At 36.7% G+C, this 26,240-nt stretch overlaps 1 protein-coding gene and 1 pseudogene across 1 annotated transcript; one reads left to right on the top strand and one right to left on the bottom strand.

Moving 5' to 3' along the window:
• The first annotated feature begins 4,274 nt into the window (after window positions 1–4,274).
• On the top strand, window positions 4,275–4,841 carry LOC147506143 (secreted RxLR effector protein 161 pseudogene; annotated as a pseudogene).
• Window positions 4,842–12,072: 7,231 nt separating this feature from the next.
• Window positions 12,073–12,930, bottom strand: LOC147506144 (uncharacterized). Its single transcript, XM_086605708.1, has one exon. It carries the CDS (start codon window positions 12,928–12,930, stop codon window positions 12,073–12,075), a length of 858 nt encoding a protein of 285 aa, XP_086461834.1.
• Between the last annotated feature and the right edge of the window lie 13,310 nt (window positions 12,931–26,240).

The raw sequence follows: 26,240 nt of genomic DNA on the forward strand, positions 1-26,240 counted from the left end.
GCTTGATTCTGGTTATAATGTTCACGTTTCGAACATGATGCAGGGATTCCTTTCAACCCGGACCACATGTCCAAATGAAGCCTATTTTTCATGGGAAATAGGGTAAAAGCACCAGTTGAAGCCATCGAGACTTTTCGTTTAGTGTTAGATTCTGTCTACCACTTAGATTTAGAACAAACCCTTTATGTTAATTCCTTCTATTTCCCGAAATTTAATTTCCTTGTCAAACTTGATAGCGATGGTTTTTCATTACAAGTAGGATCTGGTTGCTTCAATTTAATACAGAATGACATGTTTATTGGTTCGGCATTTCTTGTTAATGGCTTATATCAACTCAACCTTGAGCACTCTTTTTCTGAATCCCTTCTTACCCTACATCATAATGTTGGAACTAAGCATAGCTTAATGAATGAAAGTTCGTCCTTTTTGTGGCATAAAAGACTAGGTCACATATCTAGAGAAAGAGTTAAAAGATTGGTAAAAGAAAAGGTTCTCCCGAATCTTGATTTTACTGATTTTGGTGTTTGTGTGGATTGCATTAAGGGTAAGCAAACCAAACACACAAAATTAAGGAGCCACAAGAAGTACACATCTTCTTGAAATAATTCATACAGACATATGTGGACCTTTCGATATTCCATCTTTTGGTGGTGAAAAGTATTTTATTACCTTTATAGATGATTTTTCCGATATTGTTATCTTTACCTTTTGCTTGATATATCTCAATCTGTGAATGCTATTGAAATATTCATACCGAGGTTGAGAGGCAATTAGATAAAAAGGTGAAAATTATAAGATCTGATAGAGGTGGTGAATTTTATGGAGGGTATGATAAGACAAGACAACGTCCTGGTCCTTTTGCTAAACTCTTTGAGCGTCTTGGAATATGTGCTCAGTACACAATGCCAGGTTCTCCTTGGCAAAATAGTGTAGCTGAAAGACGCAATAGAACTCTTATGGACATGGTTAGGAGCATGATGAGTAATTCTAACTTACCTATATCATTGTGGATGCATGCTCTTAAAACTGCAGTGTATATCTTGAATAGGGTCATCCCTAGTAAGGCAGTTCCAAAGACTCCCTGTGAACTGTGGTAAGGATGGAAACCCAGTTTAAGACATTTACACATCTGGCGATGCCCAGCAGAAGCAAGAGTGTATAACCCACAAGAAAGGAAATTGGATCCAAAACCATTAGTGGTTTCTTCATTGGTTATCTTGAAAAGTCCAAAGGGTATAAGTTTTACTAGGGCTATCAATGGGCCGGGTTAGGCCCAAAACCCATGGATCCGAACCGATAACATAGGGACATAGACTTAAAATTAGGCCCGATAGCCTTAATGGGCCAGTTCTTGACACACCTATGTCCGGTCCGTTAGTGGCCTGGCCCGACATTTTGATACTTGTAGTTGTATTTTTTATTTGTCTTTAAGCTTTACGAGTATTAGTTACCAGCCATGTGTAGTCTGTTGGATAACTTTCTAGTTACCAGCCATGAGACCGAGGTTCAATTCCCATGACCAACAAAGAATTTTTTAGAAATCAATTAGTATATTTCGGACATGGGCTAGGCCCAATCAGTCTTGGGTTCGAAAAGAATTAGGCCGGGCCGGGCTTGGACTTAGCAAAACTGTAATCGGACCAGGCCTGGACATACCTAGGTCCGACTCGAATCCGGCCCGTTGACAGCCCTAAGTTTTACTGTGCTAATCATACTACAAGAATAGTTGGGAGTGACAAATTTAAAGAAGTTGTCATTCAAGAAATTCGGGTACAATTTCTGATAAGAGCCCAAAACTGTAGTTTTAACCCCTTAATAATCATCTTGTTAGACCAATTATGTGAATAATAAGTAAGAGTTAACACCGACACAGCGTTTTTATGCATTTCGGGCTTCAAAGTCCATTATGTGCGAGAAATGTACCACTTTAGCGAGATAAAGGAGCAAAAGTCGTGAGAACTTCGAAAGCCATATCTTTGGACTCGGACCACCGAATTGGGCATACCTTATGTCAAAACGACCGGCTCGGAAAGAGCTTTGCAATGGTCTAAGCCTTGACCCAATCAGAGGAGCAGAAGTGGACGAAAAGTCTGTGGAAGCCAACTGCAGCTGAAGAGGCCTGTTTTGACTCCAAAGCCTGAACGAAATTTTTCCAAGCCCATGCACGATTTTTAGATCTGGATGTATAAAAACAAAAGCTTGATTCTTTGTTAATGGTAGCCAGTAGTTAGATAATAGTAGATAGCTTAGAATAGAAAGTAGCCATTAAAATAGCTTCTAGATCTAGTTTTATTTAATTGTTTTTGATTAAGTGTAGTTTCAATATCTAATTCATTTCATTAGATTAAACCTTGAATCTTGTTCTTCATTGGATTAGATCAATAAAGTAGTCTTTCTATCCATTTCGATTTTTGTCATTTCCAATTCTAGATCTAATTTCAATTCATGTCCTTATTTCAATTTAGTCATTAAATTAGATTTCATTATTGTTTAATTAAGTAAATTTCAATGCTTTATATTATGTTTAGTTTTAATCTAAATGGAAATGATTATGAATGATTCAAGGCTAAACCTCCATTAGAGGGGGTTGTGAAGCCTTGATGAAAGCTTGATTCGATTATTAGAAGTCAAGATTTTCTATTCCACTCTAGAAATGATTAGTTCACCATGAGAATGGGTTTAATTGTTCACATGCTAGTTATGAATTGGTAGAAATGCCATGTATAATTAGGGATTAGGAATAACCAAAATGAATTCGGATTAATTCAATTCGATTCTATTCGACGATTATTCGTTAGTGGATTAAGTTGAGTTCAGGTGGAATCAATCCCCTCTAACTCCTTATCATAGAATCAACGTAGCATTCCCATAATTATTTAGATAATCGACTAGTTGCATCTTGTGGGTAGTTGCATCGTAGTATAATTCCCTTCGTAAAACTCTCATAGACTTAAAAACGACTAGTTAGATTAGAAAACATCAATGCTAGAGCACTAGGAGTGGAACTAACTTTATCTACTCCACTATAATGATTGAGAGTAGAATTCTTTGATAAATTAGGCACGTAAAAAGTGTTAAGTTTAGTTTACTTACGTTGTGAATTCATCGTTCATTTCGAAGGTAAATTATTCATTTTACGTTTATCAATTTCCCATACCATGAATTACTAATGATATTGTCGTTCCTCCTCTTGTTGACCCTGTCAATAACGAAGAACAACATATGAATGATCAACAACTCCATAATGAAGTCGTCGCCATTGAACAACCAGTTAATACACCACAAGAAATAGCATTAAGAAGATCTCAAAGACCACGAAGATCAGCTATTTCAAATGATTGCGTGGTGTATTTACAGGAATCAGATTTTAACATCAGGATTACTAAAGATCCGGTCACGTATTCACAAGCCATTAAATGCAGTGATTCTACTAAATGGATTGATGCCATGAATGACGAGATGAAATCTATGGAACTTAATGATGTCTAGGAGTTAGTTGATTTACCTGAAGGACAAAAGATAGTCGAAAACAAATGGCTCTTTAAGACCAAATATGACTCTCAAGGTAAAATCGACAAACATAAAGCTAGACTTGTAGCCAAAGGTTTCACTCAACAAGAAGGCATTGATTACAATGAGACCTTCTCTCCAGTTTCTAAGGACTCTTTGAGAATCATTATGGCATTGGTAGCTCATTTTGATTTTAGAGCTACATCAAATGGATGTGAAAACAACTTTTCTGAATGGGAGTTTAGATGAGGAAGTCTATATGGTTCAACCAAAAGTCTTCATAAAAGAAGGAAATGAAAATATGGTCTGTAGGTTAAAGAAATATATATATGGACTTAAACAAGCTTCACGACAATGGTACAAAAAGTTTCATAGTACCATTAGTTCCTTTGGGTTTACTGAAAACATTGTTGATCAATGTACATACCTGAAGATCAGTGGGAGTAAGTTTATCTTTTTAGTTCTGTTTGTTGATGACATTTTACTTGCCAGCAATGATCTTGGTCTATTACATGACACTAAGGAATTTCTTTCCAAACACTTTGAAATGAAAGATATGGGTGAGGCATCCTACGTGATAGGAATAGAAATATTTTGTGATAGATCACGTGGATATATTGTTGGGATTGTCTCAGAAGGCTTACATTAACAAAGTTTTGGAAAGATTTAACATGTCCATGTGCGATCCAAATGTTGTTCCAATTCAGAAGGGGGATAAGTTCAGCTTAAGTCAATGTCCCAAGAATGAATTGGAATGAGAGCAAATGAAAGATATCCCTTATGCTTCTCTTGTAGAGAGTTTGATGTATGCACAGGTTTGTACTAGGCCAGACATTAGTTTTGCAGTTGGCATGCTAGGCAAATATCAAAGCAATCCAGGGCTTGACCATTGGAAAGCCGCTAAGAAAGTGCTAAGGTATTTGCAAGGGACAAAGGATCATATGCTCACATATAGGACAGTTGACCATCTTGAGGTAGTTGGTTACACATATTCAGATTTTGGTGGATGTGTAGATAGTAGAAAAAGCACTTTTGGTTATGTGTTCCTTTTATCTAGAGGAGCAGTTTCATGGAAAAGTGCAAAGCAAACTATCATTGCTTCATCTACTATGGAAACTAAATTTGTAGCATGCTTTGAGGCTACAGTTCATGGATTATGGTTGCGGAATTTCATTTCAGGACTTAGAGTTATGGACTCTATATCTAAGCCGATGAGAATTCATTGTGATAATGCCGCAGCTGTATTCTTTTCGAAAAATGATAGGTATTCTAAAGGTATTAAGCACATGAAAATGAAATACCTTTCAGTCAAGGAAGAAGTTCAGAACTAGAGAGTGTCAATTGAACACATTAGTACGAGTGTTAATATTGCAGATCCACTTACGAAAGGGCTATCACCCAAGGTATTCAAGAAGCATACTAAGAGTATGGGTCTTGAATGTAGCCAGTAATTGTTATTTTGTGGATTTTCTTTAGTGCTTATTGCATTGACATAATTTTGAGCTCATTTAGAATGTTCTGAATTTTCTATTTTCCATTATTTATGTACTTGTAAGTAAATGGATGAATGATAACAGAAACAGTCTTTTGATAAGACATTATTGGACCATTATTGATACTTCTTACTTAAGACCTAGTTGAGAAGATCATTGGTGTTGTGGTACATGGAAGGAACCATGTAGCTTAATTTGCATGGAACCGCTATGACTAACATCAATGATTCTATTAACTATGGTACTTATGATAACCATTAAATATTAACTCGGCATTTATGCGCGCCTAATGTTTTCTAAATTAAACCATAAACGATATTATCCTCCTATGGACCAAGTGGAGACTATTGGAAATATTCTAAACACAAGAATTCCCTATTAACGGCAACCCTAGATATGGTCCATAGAGTATATAGGGTATATTGGTTTACTTAGAAATTGCCGATTATAGTGGTTTACTAAACATAAGTCTCTCCGTAATTACAATATTCCTACCATGATGGATAGTGGAAATCTTATGTATTAGGAAACTAAGGTCCTCTCTCCACCTATAAATATGTATTGATTTCCATCAATCAATTCAATTCATCAAAAACACAATTACGATTTTTATAGGCTAAGAGAGAGAAACCTAGTTCTCCCCCATTAAAGATTCTCGTAAGCAAACATGACTTCAGACAAAGGTATATTTATTTATGAGTATTGTTATGTGATTGAAAATCCTGGTTTATGATCTTAAGAATCTTTTTATAAATGGATCTATAAAATAGGATGAACTTTCCTTATGTCAGAGCAAATTGTTAGCAAATTCACTTGTATGGATGTCCTAGAAAAGTTTATCAAAGTTTCTCCTTTGGAAACTCCAGACTTGTTGGAACTTCTTTGTGCGTGTGGCGCATGTGTGTGTGTGTTTCCCCGGAAGCCAATAGTACAGCAGAAACCACATTCATTTGGAAAAGTTATCTGTTAATCAGATGCAGCAAGGAAGAAGTGATTTATTTTTCCGAGTTAACCAAAGGCAGCCTTATCAGTTATCACTGCACAAAATTGTTATAATACGACAAGCCTACATCTTAGCACTGACGCACACCATATTCACATAAACTCATCATAAGAGGGAATCAAATATTTTCGCATTTCATTTGTTAGAGCGCGCAATTGGAAGCTAGTAAATTAAGATTGAATTATGGATGATGAATCGATTATTGGAGCATGGAGATGCACACCCCAACAGGGTTGTGGCAGAGCTCCCAAAATTTATGAAGTATAAACTAAAACAATGTGATAAAGTGATGAGAAAAACTTTGTATATTGAATTATATTGAATTGAGATTACACGTCCATGAGAAGCTCTATTTATAGCTTCACATCTTGCCTTCCAAAAATACGTGGTCTCTATGTAATTCCTAATTATTTTTCTCTAAATCAAAGATATTCATGTATAGTTGGTTGAAAATTTGAAATCCCTATGATTAGGGGTGTCAATGGTCGATTCTGGTCTGGTTCTTAGTGTTGTAAGAATCAAGAACCATTTAATTTTGCAGTTTCGGTTCTTCACGGTTCATAAAATTGTGGAACTTTATCCATAACCATTGGTTCCTAACGGGTATTCCGGTTCTGGTTCTTCATTTCGGTTCTTAAGAAATTCACTATTTATACACATTTTTTATTAGTTTTATTAAAAAATATGTACTAAAAACACAAAAATACCGCACGAACAAGTTGGTTTTTAAATATTGATATAAGTAATTATGTTATTCAATAATAAAGTCAAGTAAAACCATATATTTAAAGTTGTAAGCTATATTTTTATATTATTTATAACATTAAATACCATAAAACTACATATTACACTAATAAATATAATTTAGTAATATATAAATGAACATTTTGAGTTTTTATATATTTTATTTAGATATTTTTTATGTTAAAAGTACGGTAACATTCGGTTCCGGTCCGGTTCCAGTTATGATCCGGTTTTTTTGTTTAAAAAATTATTCGGTTTCGGTTCTATATGGTCCGGTTTTTTAGTACCCATTTTTAAATGGTTCCTAAAATTAGGAACCATAACCATGATTTTTTCTGCAGTTCTGGTTCCGGTTCTGGTTCCGGTTCTGGTTAAACGGGTACCCATTGACACCCTTATGGCTATGATTAACGTAATAAAAATAAAAAAGGGTGTTTTTACTTAACCGCCCAAAAGTATACCCCTTTTGAGATAACCCCCCATTTTGGAAATCATTACTGAGAGTTAATTTTCCATATTAACAATCTTGCCCCTTATTTCAAATTTGTAAACCCTCCCCCCTCCCCCCTCCCCTATTTTTAGCATACGTCTTTGAGCATTAACTAGGGGTGTGCATAAAACTGGCCAAACCAACCAAACCGGTCGGTTTCACGTCGGTTATATTTATTAGTCGGTTTGGTTCAGGTCAGTATATGTGAAAACCGATAGAGTTGGTTCGGTCATCGGTTTAGTTCCAAACCCGACCCGAACCGACCCGCCATATATAATATATATTAAAATATACATATTTAATTTATTTAATTTAAAAAGATTTGAAAATCAGTCGGTTCGGTTCGATTAATATCAGTTAAACCGTAACCCAGTTAGTTCTGTTCGGATGTCGGTTCAGCTAGAAATTAATTCGGTTCGGTTCGATTAATATAACCCAGCCAGTTCGGTTCGGTTTCAAAAAAACATAAACCAATATGGTCGGTTCGGTGGTCGGTTTAGTCCCAAACCGACCCGTGCACACCCCTACCAGTAACCAACCTTCTCAAAAAATCGAAAAACTAGAAAAATAAATAAATATATATAAAAATATATATAAATAAATAAATAATTCAAAAACTTAAAAATTCCAAAAAATTGAAAAAATAGCAAAAACTCGAAAACGAATTAAAAAATATTCGATAAAAGGAAAATTCAAAAAAAAATCCAAAATTTTCCAAAAATTGAACAAACAAATCGGAAAAAAATTTGAACAAAATTTTGGCAAAATAAAATAAAATCGAAAAAATGAGTAAAAATTTGAAAACAACTCAAAAAATAGGAAAACAAATGGATTTTATTATTATTTTTTCAAAAAATTTGAGTTGTTTTATTATTTTTTTCAAATTTTTATGCATTTTTTCAATTTTATTTTGAATTTTTTTGAATTTTTTTCCAATTTGTTTTTTCAATTTTTGGAAAATTTTGGATTTTTTTTTTTAATTTTCCTTTTATCGAATATTTTTTAATTTGTTTTCGAGTTTTTTTTTTTTTAATTTCTCGGATTTTTTATTTTTTTTCGAATTTTTGGATTGTTTGAGAAGGTTTGTTAATGGGGGATTTTTACAAATTTGGGCAAAATTGTCAATATGAAAATTTTCCAAAATGGGGGGTTATCTCAAAAGGGGGTATACTTTTGGAAGGTTAAGTCAAAAAACCCCAAATAAAAATATAAAAATATAATATTTGTGAAAAAGTATATACTATATACTAATAGAGTGTATTGGGGCTTGTTACTTACCCAGCCCAATGAAACCCAAGCCCAAAACATTTCAAACTTTTGAAAACATCAAAACCCAATTTCAAAACACCCGCCAACCTCAAAACCCTAAAATGCAAAATCAACTAAAAATTTCATACTAATTCCCTTCAAAAAATGGAGAAGGGTATGATTTCAGCAGACAAATGGACATAATCAAGTCAAGTATACTTCTTAACTCACCTGTTGGGAACTTTGATCTAAAATGAATTGGATTGAATGACTTAGTTTTATTCATGATAACTTTGGCTTAAATAGCTAGCCATTCAATACACGATCTTAAGGAAACGAGAAAGCAGCCCACTTAGCGGAAATAAAAGCTAGTGGTTACAGAAACTTGGAACAATTCAAATACACGTAGATGTCCCTAAAGACTAGGACTTTATTCTAACATAAAACATGCAATAAACTCTTTCATTCCCTCCCTTAAACTAAATGTTGTAAAGCAATTAGTTTACACCAAAAATTTCACATGCTCCCATCAGCTTTCGAAGCTTCTGAAAAACTTCAAGCTTCAATGGTTTGGTCATTATGTCCGCCACCTGATCCTCACTCCCACAATGAACTAATTCAATTGTACCTTCCTTAGTAAGATTCCTTAAGAAATGAAACCTCACATCAATATGCTTGTTGCGACCATGCATAACTGGATTTTTAGACAGCTTGATGGTTGAACTGTTGTCACACATCACAGTAGTACAACCTCCATTAGAATGTTCCAGCTCCTTTAAAATTCTCTTCATCCAGACTCCTTGACAAGCACAGACTGCGGCTGCCACAAACTCAGCTTCTGTGGTTGATAAAGTCACAATAGGCTGTTTTTTAGAACACCATGAAACAACACTTGAACTCATTAAAAACACATAACCAGAGGTACTCTTCCTGTCTTCCATATCTCCGACATAGTCGCTATCCGTAAACGCTAGCAACTCACCATTTCCTCCTTTCTTATAATGAATTCCATAGTTCACAGTCCCTTTTAATTATCGAAGTGCTCTCTTAGCTGCCTGTAGATGAATCTCCATTGGTTTTGTCATATATCTACTTATGAGACAAGTAACAAACATCATGTCAGGTCTCGTGGCAATGAGATACATTAAACTACCCACCAGCTATTTGTAGTACGTCTCATCAACAAAGTCTCCATTTTCGTCTCTGCTTATTTTGAAACCTGGAACTATTAGACTGCTCACCGAATTACTTCCCATCATACCAAACCTTCTCAAAACCTCCAATGCATATTTCCTTTGGCATATATAAATACCATCAGACTTTTGTAGCACTTCGATCCCAAGAAAAAACCGCATCTTCCCCAAGTCAGACATATCAAACTCTCTTAACATAAAGCTTTTAAATTTAGACATCATAACTTCATCATTACTAGTAAACAGTAAATCATCAACATAAACACTTACAATGATAATTTTTCCTTCGCTGCTTCTCTTTGTGAATAATGTATGCTCGCTATCGCACCTCGAAATCCTTCACCAATGAAATGAGCTTCGATTCGACTAAACCAAGCTCATGGAGCTTGTTTTAATCTATACAGGGCTTTGTGTAACTTGTAAACTAGATGCTCACTGCCTTTTTTCATATCCTCTTGGCTGCTCCACATAAACATCTTCACTCAGCTCACCATGGAGAAAAGCCAACTTGACATCCAGCTGAAAAATTGTATAATTCTTCTGTGTAGCTAGAGCAATAATCATCCTTACTGTATCCATCCTTGCCACTGGTGCAAAAACTTCTGTATAGTCCACTCCATACTTCTAAGAGTACCCTTTAGCAACAAAACGAGCCTTGTACTTATCAATATTTCCATGCTCATTGTACTTGGTTTTGTAAACCCACTTCACTCCTATTCTTTTAGCCCCAATTGGCATCTCAGTGAGTGTCCATGTTTGGTTCTTTTCTATGGATTTGATTTCAATGTTCATGGCCATTCTCCAATTTACACTCTTCACAGCTTCCTCAAAATACAATGGATCAGTTGACTCCACTAATGCTATATGAACTTCATTATCATCCAATAGACCTTCACCACTAACATAATCATCCAGCCACGTAGAAGGTTGCCTCTCACGAGATTGGCTCAACTCCCTTAGTCTCTCTTCATTTTCACTAGAACCGTCTCCTTCATGAGTCACTCCTATGTCTCCATTAGTATTTTCTCTATTCCCATTTTCACTCACCTCTTCTTCAATCTCACCATCACCATCACCATCACCATCACCATCACCATCAGCATCACCCCATTCTAAAGCTACTACTATGTCTTCTTCATAACTCACATCCCAATCCTATTGCCTTTCTTCTTCAAAAATTACATCTCTACTAACAACAACTCTCTTAGTAACAGGATCGAATAGCCTGTAACCTTTTGATTCCTCACTAACTCCCAATAACACACAAGTAATGCTTCTATCATCAAGTTTAGTCTTCCTTTCTTTTGGAATATGAACGTGTGTTATGCAACCAAAAACCGGAATATGAACGTGTAACATCCTTGACTGCCAATGTAGGGCACCTATTTAGGACATAAATAGTCCAGTTCACTGCCTCCGGCCAAAAAATCTTGGGAATATTCTTGTCAGATAACATGGAACAAACCATGTTCATCAAGGTTCTATTTTTTCTTTCAGCTACACCATTCTGTTGCGGAGTAAAAGCGGTGGTCAACTGCCTCTTGACCCCACTCTGTTTGCAAAGGAGTTTTAAAGGAGTTGGAACATTCTAATGGAGGTTGTACTACTGTGATGTGTGACAACAGTTCAACCATCAAGTTGTCTAAAAATCTAATTATGCATGGTCACAACAAGTATATTGATGTGAGGTTTCATTTCTTAAGGAATCTTACTAAGGAGGGTAAATTGAATTAGTTCATTGTGGGAGTGAGGATCAGGTGGCGGACATAATGACTAAACCATTAAAGCTTGAAGTTTTTCAGAAGCTTCGAAAGCTGATGGGAGTATGTGAAATTTCTGGTGTAAACTAATTGCTTTACAGCATTTAGTTTAAGGGAGGGAATGAAGGAGTTTACTGCAGGTTTTCTGTTAGAATAAAGTCCTAGTCTTTAGGGACATCTACGTGTATTTGAATTGAATTTTCCTCCTCTATCAGTGCGAAAACACTTAACAAATAACCATGTTTCTTTTTCAACCATAGTCTTAAAGCATTTAAAAGAATTTAAAGCCTCTGACTTCTCTACCAAGAAATACACCCATGCTTTTCGACTATAATCATCAATGAATATGTACCTCTTGTTGCTATTAGATGTAGGAGTGATCGGACCACATATATCTGCATGAGCAAGTTCCAACTTCTGAGTTGCTCTCCAATTACTCTTCTTTGGAATAGGGTCACGGTGTTGCTTTCTGTTGATACAATCAGTGCATGTCACACTTGAGGCAGAGAGTTGAGGAAGTCCACGTACCATATTCTTGTATAGCAAGGTTCATAAACCCTTGTAACTCAGATGCCCATACCTCCGATGCCAAAGATGAAACAAGTTTTGAGTTCTTGTGTGAAAACACTTATCAGATTGTACTTGAGAGGGAACTTGAGACTGAGATAGCAAGATAAACATCCAATTGGCACTCATGATGGTTTGAATTATCAAACCCTTCTCTGGATGAAATATCTTGCACATCCCTCCCTTGATCAAAATAGCCAAGCCTCTTTCTTGCTACTAGCCCTATGCTCAAGAGATTATTTCTCAACTCTGGAATATAGTATACCTCAATAACAACATGATTGACTCCATTCAGCAGCAGCTTCACACTTCTCTTTCCCATCACATCCATTTTAGTGTTGTTCCCCCATTTTACCGAATGTTGAAAATTTTCATCGAGTTCATTGAACATAGTTCGATTGCCGCACATGTGATTAGAACACCCTGAATCAAGGAACCATGTATTTTCTCTTTTGGCCGTATACAACTCCACATAAGACATCAAAAGCATTTCTTCTTCCTCATCAAACTCTGCATAATTTGCCTCTTTGTTCCCAGAAGGACATTCAAGCTGATGGCATCTGTAACATTCCACAGTTGCCTTGTTGAAGTCTGCTCGACCTTTCCCTCTTCCTCTGTAGGTACCTCGACCACGACCTCTTCCTCCTTCATATGTTACTTTCAAAGCATGTTCCTCACCATTATGTCGCTTAAACTTCTGTTCATGCACTATTAATGAGCTTGGTAACTCATCAACAGTAAGAAGATCAATGTCCTTTGACTCCTCAATAGAACATACAACATAGTTGAACTTTTCAGTTAAAGAGCGTAGAATTTTCTCCACCACTTTAACATCCGGCATACCTTCTCCATAAATTCGCATCTTGTTGGCCACTGTCATGACCCTAGAGAAGTACTCTGCCACTCCTTCACCAAACCTCATCTCAAGAGTTTCAAATTCTCTGAAGATGAGACCTCTTGACCCTTGCATTTCCTTCGAATTTTTTCTTCATAGCATCCCATATATCTTTGGCAGTATCCTTCTTGAGAATGGTGTCAAGAATGGTCCGGCTGATCACCTGGAAGAGATAGTTCTTCACTTTCATGTCCTTTAGCTTCATCTCATCATTCTTCTTTTGTTGTGCAGCAGTCGGCACCAATGTACTTGTTTGCTCAATATAGCTAGGCTCTACCAGTTCCCAAAATTCCTTAGATCGTAGAAAATTTTCCATCAGCATGCTCCAATGGTAATAGTAACCATTAAAGCAAGGAATGGATGGCTGTATGAAACTCCCTTCTGCAGTCATCTTCTATGTTCTGTTGCTGCTGCAAGAACTTCACAGGCTGCTGCTTTGTTTTGTCAGGCCCAGTTGTAGCTTTGATACCACAATGTTGGCAACTTTGATCTAAAATGAATTGGATTGAATGACTTAGTTTTATTCATGATAACTTTGGCTTAAATAGCCATTCAATACACGATCTTAACGAAATGAGAAAGCAACCCACTTAGCGGAAATAAAGGCTAGTGGTTACAGAAACTTGGAACAATTCAAATACACGTAGATGTCCCTAAAGACTAGGACTTTATTCTAACATAAAACCTACAATAAACTCCTTCATCACATTCATTCAGACCATACAAAGGGTTTATCTTTAAATTAGAATAAAGGCCCAATTTTTTGCTCTTCAATTACTGCTAAAATTTTCCCATCAAAATTCCCAGACTTTAAATCTTCTTTATTTAAAGTATTACAAATTGGGCCTCCTTATTTCATTTCACTTTTCTCTCCTTCTTCTGGACTGTCAAGTTATGGCAATTGACACCTGACCATTGCCCATCTCTGTCTTGGATTCTAATGTTTCTATTCTAGTAATAAGGAGATTTTTTTATTATTTTTGATAATGAGACTGCGCAGTTTAGAACTTTAGTATTTGGAAGTTTCTACTTTCAAGAATACTTATGTGGGTGAATATAGAGTTACATGGTCTTAGTTTTCTTCGAAGAAAAGCAAGAACAACTTCTCAAAAAGAATGCATGGAATATAACAAGATCAAGGGCTCAAAGCAATCTTAGTATACTTCTAGGTGAGGCAAGAGCAATACAATAAAATGTCTCCATGTATCCTTTAAAGCTTGGGGGGATTAACCAGTCACACATTAAGGTTAACAAAGCTTCCACCATATAGTAGAACCAAATCCTCTATGTGCAGTTTAATTGGGTCAAGGCAGTGTTTTTTTTGTTGTGAAAGATGAATTTTATCTATGAAGACAGCTTGGAAGGTACTTTTCCCTTCTTCATTAATTTTATCTAACATAATTTGGTGCAAGTGAAGGGTGACAATGTATCTGCAATGCACGGGAAAAATGCACCAAAAGCTCTTTGATGCGTATGCTTTGTTGTATAAATGTCAAACTTGTCTATTGCAGGGGTGACTAGATCAATCACAGATGCTGCTCCTTCCCATTACATCTTCAAAGTTCAGTCATTTTCCGTACTTTCCAAGAACTCGATTGCAAGATATGAATCAAATATCTTCGAATCCGAAGGCTACAAATGGTACTTTTTCACGAAATTTAGTACAATTTTGTTTCTGTTTTTAATTTAAATTCTTATGGTTCTAAGCATTTTACAGAAGGGTTCATTCAGGGAACTAAAATCTTTTAGACTATTAGAATATGTCAGTATTATAATATGTCATATATGTAAAGTCCCACGTTTCTATAAGTGTGGGCATCCATATCTAGTAGTTTCTATTCTCATGTTTTAGGTTAGTATAAATATGTAACTCTGGGAGAACAATAACCAAGAACTCTCTAACCCTAATCAATCTCTCTCTCAATTAATCAATCTCTATTCTTCTCCATTGTTCTTCTTCTTGGTTTCTCTCAATATATCAATGTCACAACTCTCCTAGCATCACCACTAATATGCAATTTAACATAGTATCAGAGTGTCAGGTTCAAATCAAATCAAAATTTAGTGGTATGCTAGAAGAGGAATCTCTCAAAATCAATCTCCAAGAAAAATCAAAATCAATCTCCAAGAAAAATCAAAATCAATTCTTTTTCAATTTCAGTATTCAATTCAAATTTCAATCTTTCTCACAAGAAGAAGTATTCAAGATCTAGTGTTGTTCTCACTGATTCTATTCTTATACTCTAGGATTACTGTTTACGGGGACTGTTCACGGGGGCACTGTTCATCATCACTGTTTACGGTACTGTTCATCGTCACTGTTTACGGGTATTGTTCAACGTTACTGTTCACAGTACTGTTCATCGTCATGTTCAAATATTCAAAGTTCCGCAATTTCTCGTCTCATTATTCTCTATGGTTCGTAGTAAGTATTCAAGGTTCCGTAATCTCTCTGTCTCATTATTCTCCATGTTTGAAGTCAGCATTCAAATTCCGTAATCTCTCTGTCTCGTAATCTCTCTGTTTTGAAGTAAAATCCTTATGGCCAAGCTACAGGCAAGCATGGTCCTTCAAAAATGGACTTTTAGCAAACTTGACTACTAGCAGGTTCAGTGCAAAGTACCTTATAATGAGGCTTACCGTAGGAGAATGTTGTGCCCCAAAAATTATGGAGCACACCAACCCAATGCAACAAAAGCGAACAACTAATATCAAACGCGGTAGAAGCAACAACCCACAACTACGGTGTATGAAATCAACTAAATAACTCCTAAACAATATAGTAAACAATGTAAACTACTCACCAATTCAAACAAACAACCAAGATAAGAGGGACAAAGATTTACGTGGTTTAGCTTGCACCTAATCCACAACCAAATAGAGAAATTTCCAATAGAGAGAATATTCAAAAGTGTACAATAAGCTATCACCTTGATTCCAAAGAATTCCCAAAGTTTCCCAAGAAGAAACTCACAAATCTCCTTTTTTCTCTCCTCCCAACAATGTTCTCTTAACTCTACAACTTTTAATGGTGTAGACAACTACCAAAGAGTTTGGGCATAAACAAATGAAGAGAAGACTCAAGTCTTTCTTCTTCCAAAGCTCTCTCAAGGAGGCACCAAATCCCAAACCCTAGTAACCAATTTTGTCTCACTCTTCTCTTATAAACCCTAACTTTGTTTTAATGTAGCTGAAATTTTGGAGGAATACAAAATTTTGGCTCATTTTGGCATATGGCTACCAAAGGCCCATTAGGCCCATCATCCCAACAATTATCCACCTTGGCAAGAATTTCAAAAATTCGAGCCGACCAATCCGCTACACCAAACCAAACGACCAAAGCGCTATACCCAACCAACATCAAAGAGATAACCAACCAATCTAACCATCAATGTCCCTAAGGACCCAACAAAGGCTGCACCACAAAGTGGTTGCCTATGTACCCAATCAAGGGATCAAGCCTTCGTAGTTCTTCTATACCCGCAGATGGGTCAAACAACAACCATGCCCATATCAATGCCCGGAAGGGCGTGAGTCCTGTATGTACCATTATATTTGTACCCCTACAAACATAATTTGTCAAGCACCACTATAGCGCCACTTACTACTAGGTACGATGCCCAAAATTATGGTAGGCCGGTCGCCCATAATTATGGCAGGCATGCACTGACCAAAATTATGGCGTGCCTACCCTGCCCAAAATTATTGCATGCCTGCCCTACCCAAAATTATGGCGTGCCTACCCTGCACAAAATTATTGCATGCCTGCCCTACCCAAAATTATGGCACCATAAGCTAGATATGGCAGGTTCAGATTTAGAAACATATTTGTCAAGATATGCTTCCATATTAAGACTTTATATAATTATATAAGATTTTCTAGCAATTAAGGAAATGATATTTCTCATTAATATCCTATAAATACCCCATTCCTTTGAAACAAAGAACTACATGCATGAAGACTTGATTCCATAAAATACTCTGGATACGTAGGCAGCCATCGACATGATTCAGTCTATTCTCCACCACAATCAACGCCCCTTACTACTTCATTAGTGTGTTTAGGTGAACCATTGCCCAAACATAATTGGCGTCGTCTGCGGTTCTTATCAACGGGCCCTCTTCCACGTTTTTTCTTCAAGCTCTATTAATGGTGACAACTACAAGATCTCAAGTAAACAACTAGGCAAGAACACAACAGTCCGATGGAAACAACTTAGCAAATCTTGAAGATCCAGTCAATCAAGTTCCACCATACCAAAGGGCATCACCTTTGCAGCTTCAAATGCCACGAAAGCCTAGATCTAAACTTCCATGATATCACTAGCCAATATCTTCAATTCTCCTCATAATGGCGAGCTGTAGATCTAAAAAATATGGAGACAGATGATAAAAGCCTGACCCTGGAAGTGTTGCGTCAAAGGCTCAGAAAAACAAAGAAATTTAATGACAACTTGCATAAACATCCAAACAAAGAGAGGCTAGTACAACTATCAACAATGGCGCGACGTGGCAAAAATGCAAGAGAATTTCCACAAGTGCTCCAAGATGTTATCAGATCTCACACCCTTACAGAGAAGAACACCAAAGTTAACCATGGTAGAAAGTGGAATGAAGAAATTAAACAAACATTCAAATGTCAACTATCAGCCGAAATAGATCCACTACTTTCAAGTTCCATCAACGGTTGTTACTCGATATCAAACAAGCAGGCAAACAAGAGTTCATCAGTCTAACACAACAACTCACTGGATCAAGAGACTCTAAAGCCAAAAGGCTCAATATTAATTTGCATCCTCTACCTCCTTCATTAATGCCTACCACAATGCAGATCCAGACTTTTACAGTATAAAGTTTCAATTTTTGCTTTTCACTTTTTCTTCGTTTAACTTTTTGTTACTATTTATTTTTGTCTTTAGGCTTCAGCAATGGAAAACATAACTGCACACAAGACAATAATATCGTTACAGAGGAGACGCTACAATATTGTCAGCGTAAAGCAAAATGAAACAACCACAAGATTGACAATGGCAATAACACTACCACTTCTACAACACAATCAGATTTAATGTAAACTATAGCATATGGACTGAATACAAGACAACAAATAACAAGAACGGAGGAAGATGACACCATCTCGTAGGCACTAAAAGTGGGTAGCACCAACGAGCAACACTTCTGATTCTGACCAAAAGTGGGCAGCTCTAGTGAGCAACATAAATGGGGAAACACTAGTGGATAGCATCAGAAGAGAAATCAATGACACCTTCTATGCCCTAGGCTAACATGGTGTTCGCTTATGTTGTCGAAGCACTGAGGGTCTAATCACAGACAACCCAACTCCTGTGCACTATGGGTTCACATAGAGCTCTAGGCTCGATCACAACTTGCCCACTCTTTCAAAAGTACACGAGGTTTTAACTGAAGACACCCTTTTACACGGGCTCACAAGAGCAAGAATGCAAGAACACGACAAGAAGAAGAAAACAACTTACCAAATCCTGAAGTTTCGAATCAGGCCACGATGGATCAACTAGCGAACTAGATCTGTAAGCTCGACCTTCACATCTCCAAGTACCACGACAGCCCATATCTAGACGACGTACACGACCGAAGGCTCCAACAACTCATCCTCAAAATCGAAATGCTACAAATGCAAACGGAGTAAATCCAAAAATATGGAGACATAATATGAAGACGTTACATTAGAAATGATGCGTCAAAGGTTTAGAAGAGAAAATGAACACAACAACTACTTGCAGAAGCAATTGGACAAAGGGAAGCAAATATCAATGGATGACGCTGATGTTGCTTTTTCCACACCGGCAAAAGTCCCTAAATAGGGTGAAAACTGAAATGTATTCAACAGAATACAGGATAATAATGGTAGATTCCATCCATTAGAATCTATCCCTGAAAATCATCCAAATCACTTAAGGTCAAGCATACATTCATCCCATTCGAGGAGGCAATCTAGATCTCGAAATAACAACGACGATGGGCATAGCAAGGGTCATAACACAAGGCATGAAGAATAACAAAACACGTTGTCAGGTAGACAGCATACCTCTCATGAGATCGATTCCAAGATCATCACGTGTTGATCGTAACATGTCAAGAAGATAAAAAAAGATGGACAACATCAACCATAAGAGGCGATGTCGGACGACAAGGTCATGACCTTAGGCACGAATTGGAACACGACCTAAGACATGGCTTGAATGCAACAAACCGATACATAAGGTTTAACAAAGATCAGCCCAAAATGCGGCCACACATAAGAAACTACTCCCCAATTTGATAGCTTAGCCCGTATTATCGGCATAGGTCTCGTAGTCCAAGGAACCAACAAAATCTATAAGTAAGCAACAAGTGGGGGCAACCACACCGTAAGATGCAGTATAGCAAAGTTACTCCTCAAGTTGAAAATCAAGATGCCGCAAGAGCAGCATTCATAATACAACAATCAAAGACATTATCAAGAAAATAATGAACATTGCGGGTGTGGCTGAAACTCGATGGAAGAATCTTACAGTAAACGAAGATGTCGTTGGGCAATTTTCTTTAATGATACAAAATGCAGAACTGGGGGCGACCGCAAAAAATCGACGTCAAGAAGTTGTATAATCTGGCATAAAACAGTAGAGAACCTTAACTTGCCTACACTAACCAGCAAAATAAAGACACAGTCAAGAAGTTGTCCTTGAAGAAAATTGAAGAAATATGGAAAAGTCAATATTACAACAAAGCTCAAGTTTCACCAATATTTTATACACAACTTAAAACTGGGGGCGAGCACTTGTCGACATTGAATAGCTGGAGCACCTATCCAACTGTCGTAGAACAGGGTTGTTTCTCCAGTGAATTGCCAATAATTGGGGGAGACTACAATACGTTTAACGCCCAAAACTTTCTTCATTTACTGTTGAACGTTTTCATATCACAGCTGAACCAAACAACAAACAAAAAACAAAATGCAAAGGAGCTACAACCAATAACAATGCAGCACACACTTGATTGAAGGAAAAAAATATAAATGAAGATGTTTCAAGACGGTTCTCATTTGGCAAATTAGAAACCTAAAAAAGTCTTCCTTGACGGCCATGTTACATGTGATCTGTTTTTAAGGCAAATGACGGAAAGTCAAGAGGACAATTTTATCATAAGTTTCAAGCTTCAATAACACTTGTATGCAGTAAATAAGAATCAGAGAGGACCATTTAATTGGCATATTTGTAAATAACTCCCATCGACGATCTGGGGGGGGGCGATCGAGCTAAGTCTTCTAACCTATGTCAAAAGTCGTGGAGTTTGTGTTTGCAACACCTTACTCCATGCATCCAAAGTCATAGAGTTTGCGTTTGTGACACCTTACTCTATGCATCAAAAGTCGTGGAGTTTACGTTTGTAACACCTTACTCCACGCATCAAAAGCCGTGGGGTTTGTGTTTTCGACATTTTTCTCTACGCATCAAAAGACGTGGAGTATGTGTTTGCGACATCTTACTCCACGCATCAAAAGTCATGGAGTTTGCGTTTGCAACACCTTACTTCACGTATCAAAAGTCGTGGAATTTGCGTTTGCAACACCTTATTCCACGCATCAAAAGTCATAGAGATTGTGTTTATGACACCTTACTCCACGCATCAAAATTTGTGGAGTTTGCGTTTGCAACACCTTACTCCACGCATCAAAAGTCATGGAGATTGTGTTTGTGACATCTTACTCCACGCATCAAAAGCCGTGGAGTTTGTGTTTGTGGCACCTTACTCCACGCATCAAAAGTTATGGGGTTTGCGTTTGCAACACCTTTCTCCACACATCAACAGACGTGGAGTATGCGTTTGTGACACCATACTCCACACATCAAGAGTCGAGGAGTTTGCGTCTACGACACCTTACTCCACGTATACAAATATACAAAATAATGGTGTTTTTCATCACCTCAAAATGAAATTTACGTGTTTGCCATAAATTTTCCTTCATTTAATTTCATGGCTTGACCTCTTATTTATATATGCAACAATTTTTTATTATTTGCCACAATGAATAAATTCCATACAGCAAAAAGGGGGCGATGTATGTACCACTATATTCGTACCTCTACAAACATAATTTGTCGAGTACCACTATAGCGCCACTCACTACTAGGTACGATGCCCAAAATTATGGCAGGCCAGTGTCGCCCATAATTATGGCAGGCATGCGCTGCCTAAAATTATGGCGTGCGTGCCCTGCCCAAAATTATGGCGTGCCTGCCCTGCCCAAATTTATTGCATGCCTGCCCTACCCAAAATTATGGCGCTGCCTGCCCTGTCCAAAATTATGGCACCATAAGCTAGATATGGCATGTTCAGATTTAAAAACATATTTGTCAAGATATGCTTCCATATTAAGAATTTACACAATTACATAAGATTTTCTAGCAATTAAGGAAATGATATTTCTCATTAATATCCTATAAATACCCCATTCCTTTGAAGCAAAGAGCTACGCGCATGAAGACTTGATTCCAAAAAATACTCTGGATACGTAGGTAGCCATCGACATGGTTCAATCTCTTCTCCAGCACAACCAACACCCCTTACGACTTCATTAGTGTGTTTAGGTGAATCATTGCCCAAACAAGTCCCTCAAGGGATCACCAAAAACTTCAACACAAAGGGGTCAAAAGCACCAAATATCATCTCCACTTCTATGTCAACTAGAGAAGTTCCAATACCATCTCTCGGATCATGAAATGTTCCAATTCCATCTCTAGGATTTGGAGATGTTCCAATACCACGAAACCTCATATGGCTTCCAACAACAACATGTCGCTTCGCAACTACAGTATACTCATAGGCTCGAGTATTTTCAACGACAACAATGGCTTCTTTTATTTCACTAGCTGCGTACCCATCCAATTTCTCATAACAAGGAGCGGCATCAATCTCTACCTCTTTTGATATCTTTTCCACATCCGAATCAAAATGCCCAAATGAAACAATCTTCTGTTTCTTTCCAAAGCCACAATTTTTCCTCCTGGTAGCATTCCCAACAACCGAACAACAAGGAGAATGATCTCCCCCCGCCCCAACCACACTTCCATTTATGAAGTACAAGCTCTCTCGTCTTGTGCCTTTCATTACCACACGTGCACCAGCAACAACCTTTAGAGTTCCGTCAGACAAAACAATTTTCAACCCATAAGACTCTAAAACACCCAATGAGATGAGATTATTTTTCAAATCAGGAATATACCTGACATCAACCAAATTTCTAATTGTTCCATTTTCTAACTTCAACCGAATTATTCCAACTCCACCAATTTTGCAGACATGGTCATTGCCTAACAAGACATCACCATCTAACTCCTGGAAGTTAGCAAACCAATCCCTATTGGGACACATATGGTAGGAGCAACCCGAATCCAAAATCCACTCTGACGTGGAGCAACCAATAGAAGATGTAACCGACAACGACAAATTTTCAACCACAATCTCATCTTTACAACAACGTGCACGATTCAACTTTTTCTTCAATTTGGGGCACTTATTTTTCCAATGTCCCCAACGACGACAATAGGCACATTCATTCTTCACGAGAGCTCTTCTACTTCTCGACTTTTGCCTAGAACCAACCAAACTACCAGTGTTCAAATAGAGCCGGTCCTCTACGATCCTTCCCAAGTACTTGTCTTCCAATGTCTTGAACATATCCTTCGTAAAGGTTTCCGAAATGACATAGTACTTCCATTCATTTGAGATATAGTACCGGACAACATCACAAGCTTTTGTGTTCATCATCTCCTAAACGTCTACTTTCATATCTCTTGGCTTATCATCAAGAGCATCATCCAAACCATTTACGGTCAACAAATCAACAACCTCATTTTTCCACATATCAAAGTTGATATTACCATCAAAACTTTCTATATCAACCACTGTAATAGGAGTCACAACCATAGAATTTGACAAACTTATCACATTCTCAATTTCCATAACACCCAAACACCAACAACCAAAGAAACACACTCTCAGGAATTTCTTCAAACACTACCAATACGGAAACAACCAATGAAACCAAAAATTTGATTTCAACCAAACTTCCACCACAAACAACCACCAATTATGTCAAGGTAGAACTTTTGGCTCTGATACCAATTTGTTGCGCCCCAAAAACTATGGAGCACACCAACCCAATGCAACGAAAGCGAACAACCAATATCAAACGTGCGGTAGAAGTAACAACCCACAACTACGGTATATGAAATCAACTAAGTAACTCCTAAACAATGTAGTAAACAATGTAAACTACTCACCAATTCAAACAAACAACCAAGAGAAGAGAGACAAAGATTTACATGGTTTAACTTGCGCCTAATCCACAACCAAATAGAGAAATTTCTAATAGAGAGAATATTCAAAAGAGTGCAATAAGCTCTCACCTTGATTTCAAAGAATCCCCAAAGTTTCCCAAGAAAAAACTCACAAATCTCTCTTTTTCTCTCCTCACAACAATGTTCTCTCAACTCTACAACTTTCAATGGTGTAGACAACTACCAAAGAGTTTGGGCATAAACAAATGAAGAAAAGACTCAAGTCTTTCTTCTTCCAAAGCTCTCTCAAGGAAGCACCAAATCCCAAACGCTAGCAACCAATTTTGTCTCACTCTTCTCTTCTAAACCCTAACTTTGTTTTAATGTAGCTGAAATTTTGGAGGAATACAAAATTTTGGCTCATTTCGGCATATGGCTACCAAAGGCCCATTAACCCAATAGAGAATACCATAATATTGCTAAACTGGGTAGAATAATACAAAATACCCTAAAGCAATCAGTTGGGCAGGAGTTGTGGTATTCAAACATGAAGTAAGAGCACCGAATCATTCTTGTATAGTAAAAAAATTTACCACCATAAAATTATTTTTCGACCATCACAATCTCTAAGGTTGCATTATGCCATAACAAGATATTACCAATAAGTTTCTTTTTTTCTAAACCCATGCACGGAAAGGTCTAGACTTCCAGAAGAGGCCGGGTTCAATTTTATTAGCGTGAGTCCCTGAATCCATCACTAAAGTGATGGGCCTGCTAGCATTCCTCCTTTTACAATTTTATTTTTATTATGTTAATCATAGGGATTTCAACCAACCATAAATAAATATCTTTGATTTAGAGAAAATTAATTAGAAATTACATAGAGACCACGTATTCTTGGAAGGCAAGATGTGAAATTATAAATAGAGTGTAATGTCAATTCAATATAGTAAAGGCTTGATTTGGTTTAAGCCTTACGAACTAGTTTTTTGGTAACTTAAAAAAAAATGGTTGTTTAATGTGAAATTGACTGAGCTTTGCGATAGATGTGAGCTGCCTACGTATTAAGTTATAGAGTGCAACTTGAATCAAGTCAGACATAGTTCCTCTTCTCTTTATATAAGCAAGTTGCCTGTGTTTCGGCGAGCAGCATAGAATTAATGGAGTGCACATCTGAAGCTCTGGCTTTGATGGTGACAGCTGTGGCATATGTTACAAACCGTTACATTACGAGCAGGTGCGGACCTTCTCTGTAACATGGGTGGAGGAACTACCTGTCTTAACTATTGTACGTATGATTGTTGTGTGATTAGTTGGAAATTAAGGCGCCGGTAGAGAAACTAACTGCTTTATTGATTGTGTATATATACATAAGTATGTTTTATATTTTAGGGCTACTCATACCAACATTGTTTATAATACTGGCCCGATTTGCATGTTTGATTATCGGGTGTGTTCATAAAATGAACATAGTAGATAAGTCTTGAGAAGATTAGTGTTGAAGAAGGTTAATTGTTGTTAGCTTGTGATTTGTGATAGCATCTCATTACAGAATATGTTTTGTTTTTCCTTGAGGTGCAACAAATTTTCAGTTGAGACAATGTTTTTTATATTTTCGGTTGTAATTATAATTGAAGCGTTGTTTAAACTAGGGGTGCAAACGGATAGGTTCGGATGCGGATATGCCTATATCCGAATCCGAATCCGAAAATTTATACCGATATCCGAATCCGAATCCTGACGGATATTAAAAAATTATCCGAATCCGATTTCGGATATCCGAAACGGATATCGGATAATATCCGATCCGAAAATTAAAATTAATTAAAATTTTATTTGTTTTGAATAATTCATTTTACCACTATAAAAACTAGTATAGATATATATATTTGTCATTTATTATTATTATTTTGTTATTATAATTTTATATTATTAGTTTATGATTTTATATAATATTTTATACAATAAAAAATGAATAAATTAATTATATATAATAACTATTAATTTTTTAAATCGGATCGGATATTATCGATGCGGATATGGCAGTATCGAATCCGTATCCGAAACCAGTTCGGACATAAAAAAAAATCCGAATCCGAATCCGAATCCGAAATTTTCGGATAATATCCGATTTTTCGAATACGAATTCGAATCGGATTCGAATATTTGGATATCCACTTTCACCCCTAGTTTAAACGATAATGGGTTTTTGTGAATTTTTGTAATGAAATTGACTTTGGTTTATTTTTAAAAAAGAAAATCATTGGTTTCAAATTATTAGAATAATTAAACGGTGATGGGTTTTTGAAAGTTGGGAATGTATCACACCTCCAAAATTGAAGAGTCGGAAATAAATATTGTTATTCCGATTTTGTCGAAATTCGGGGTGTGACAATAAGCTCCGGCATACACTGTGCTCTAACCTATTTCAGTTTCTAGTTCACCATTAATCTCCCCTCTGAACTTTGCTAGCTTCCTTTCGCGTCTCAAATAAAGCAGTTCTCCATTTGCTAACATTGAGACCAAAGTTTTTTAGAAATAACACACAATATATTGTTTTAATTTTCCCGAAAAAAGAACTGCATAAGCATAGTTCTTGACGTAGCAAGAAAAATTCTCGGACTGGAAAAAAAATGCTAATAAACCGGTGGTTGTTGTACTTGTTTCGAGTTGAATAGCAAGGATTTTCCGCATCTCATCATTCAATAGTTTTGCCAATCGGTCATTGAGCTAACGGGTTTCAAATAGTTCTTGACATAGCAGGGAAAATTCTCATATTGAAAAAAAAAATAAAAAAAAAATAAAAAACAACGATGGTTGTAGTACTTGTTTTGAGCTGAATAGCAAATCCTTGGAAGATTGTTGTTGTGAGTCCTTTTTTGTTTTAAATATTTTTTTATAATCACCGCAAAAAAAGTTAGTTGGTGTGAGATGGTTGTGTTCACCAAAATTGAGTCTTTACTTGTATTAATTACCAAAACTCTTTTTTATCAACTTGATCACAAGTTTTTATTAGAACGTATGAAAAAAATTGTT

Source organism: Coptis chinensis, chromosome 4, assembly GCF_015680905.1.
Source record: "Coptis chinensis isolate HL-2020 chromosome 4, ASM1568090v1, whole genome shotgun sequence".
In the NCBI taxonomy this organism is placed as follows: domain Eukaryota; kingdom Viridiplantae; phylum Streptophyta; class Magnoliopsida; order Ranunculales; family Ranunculaceae; genus Coptis; species Coptis chinensis.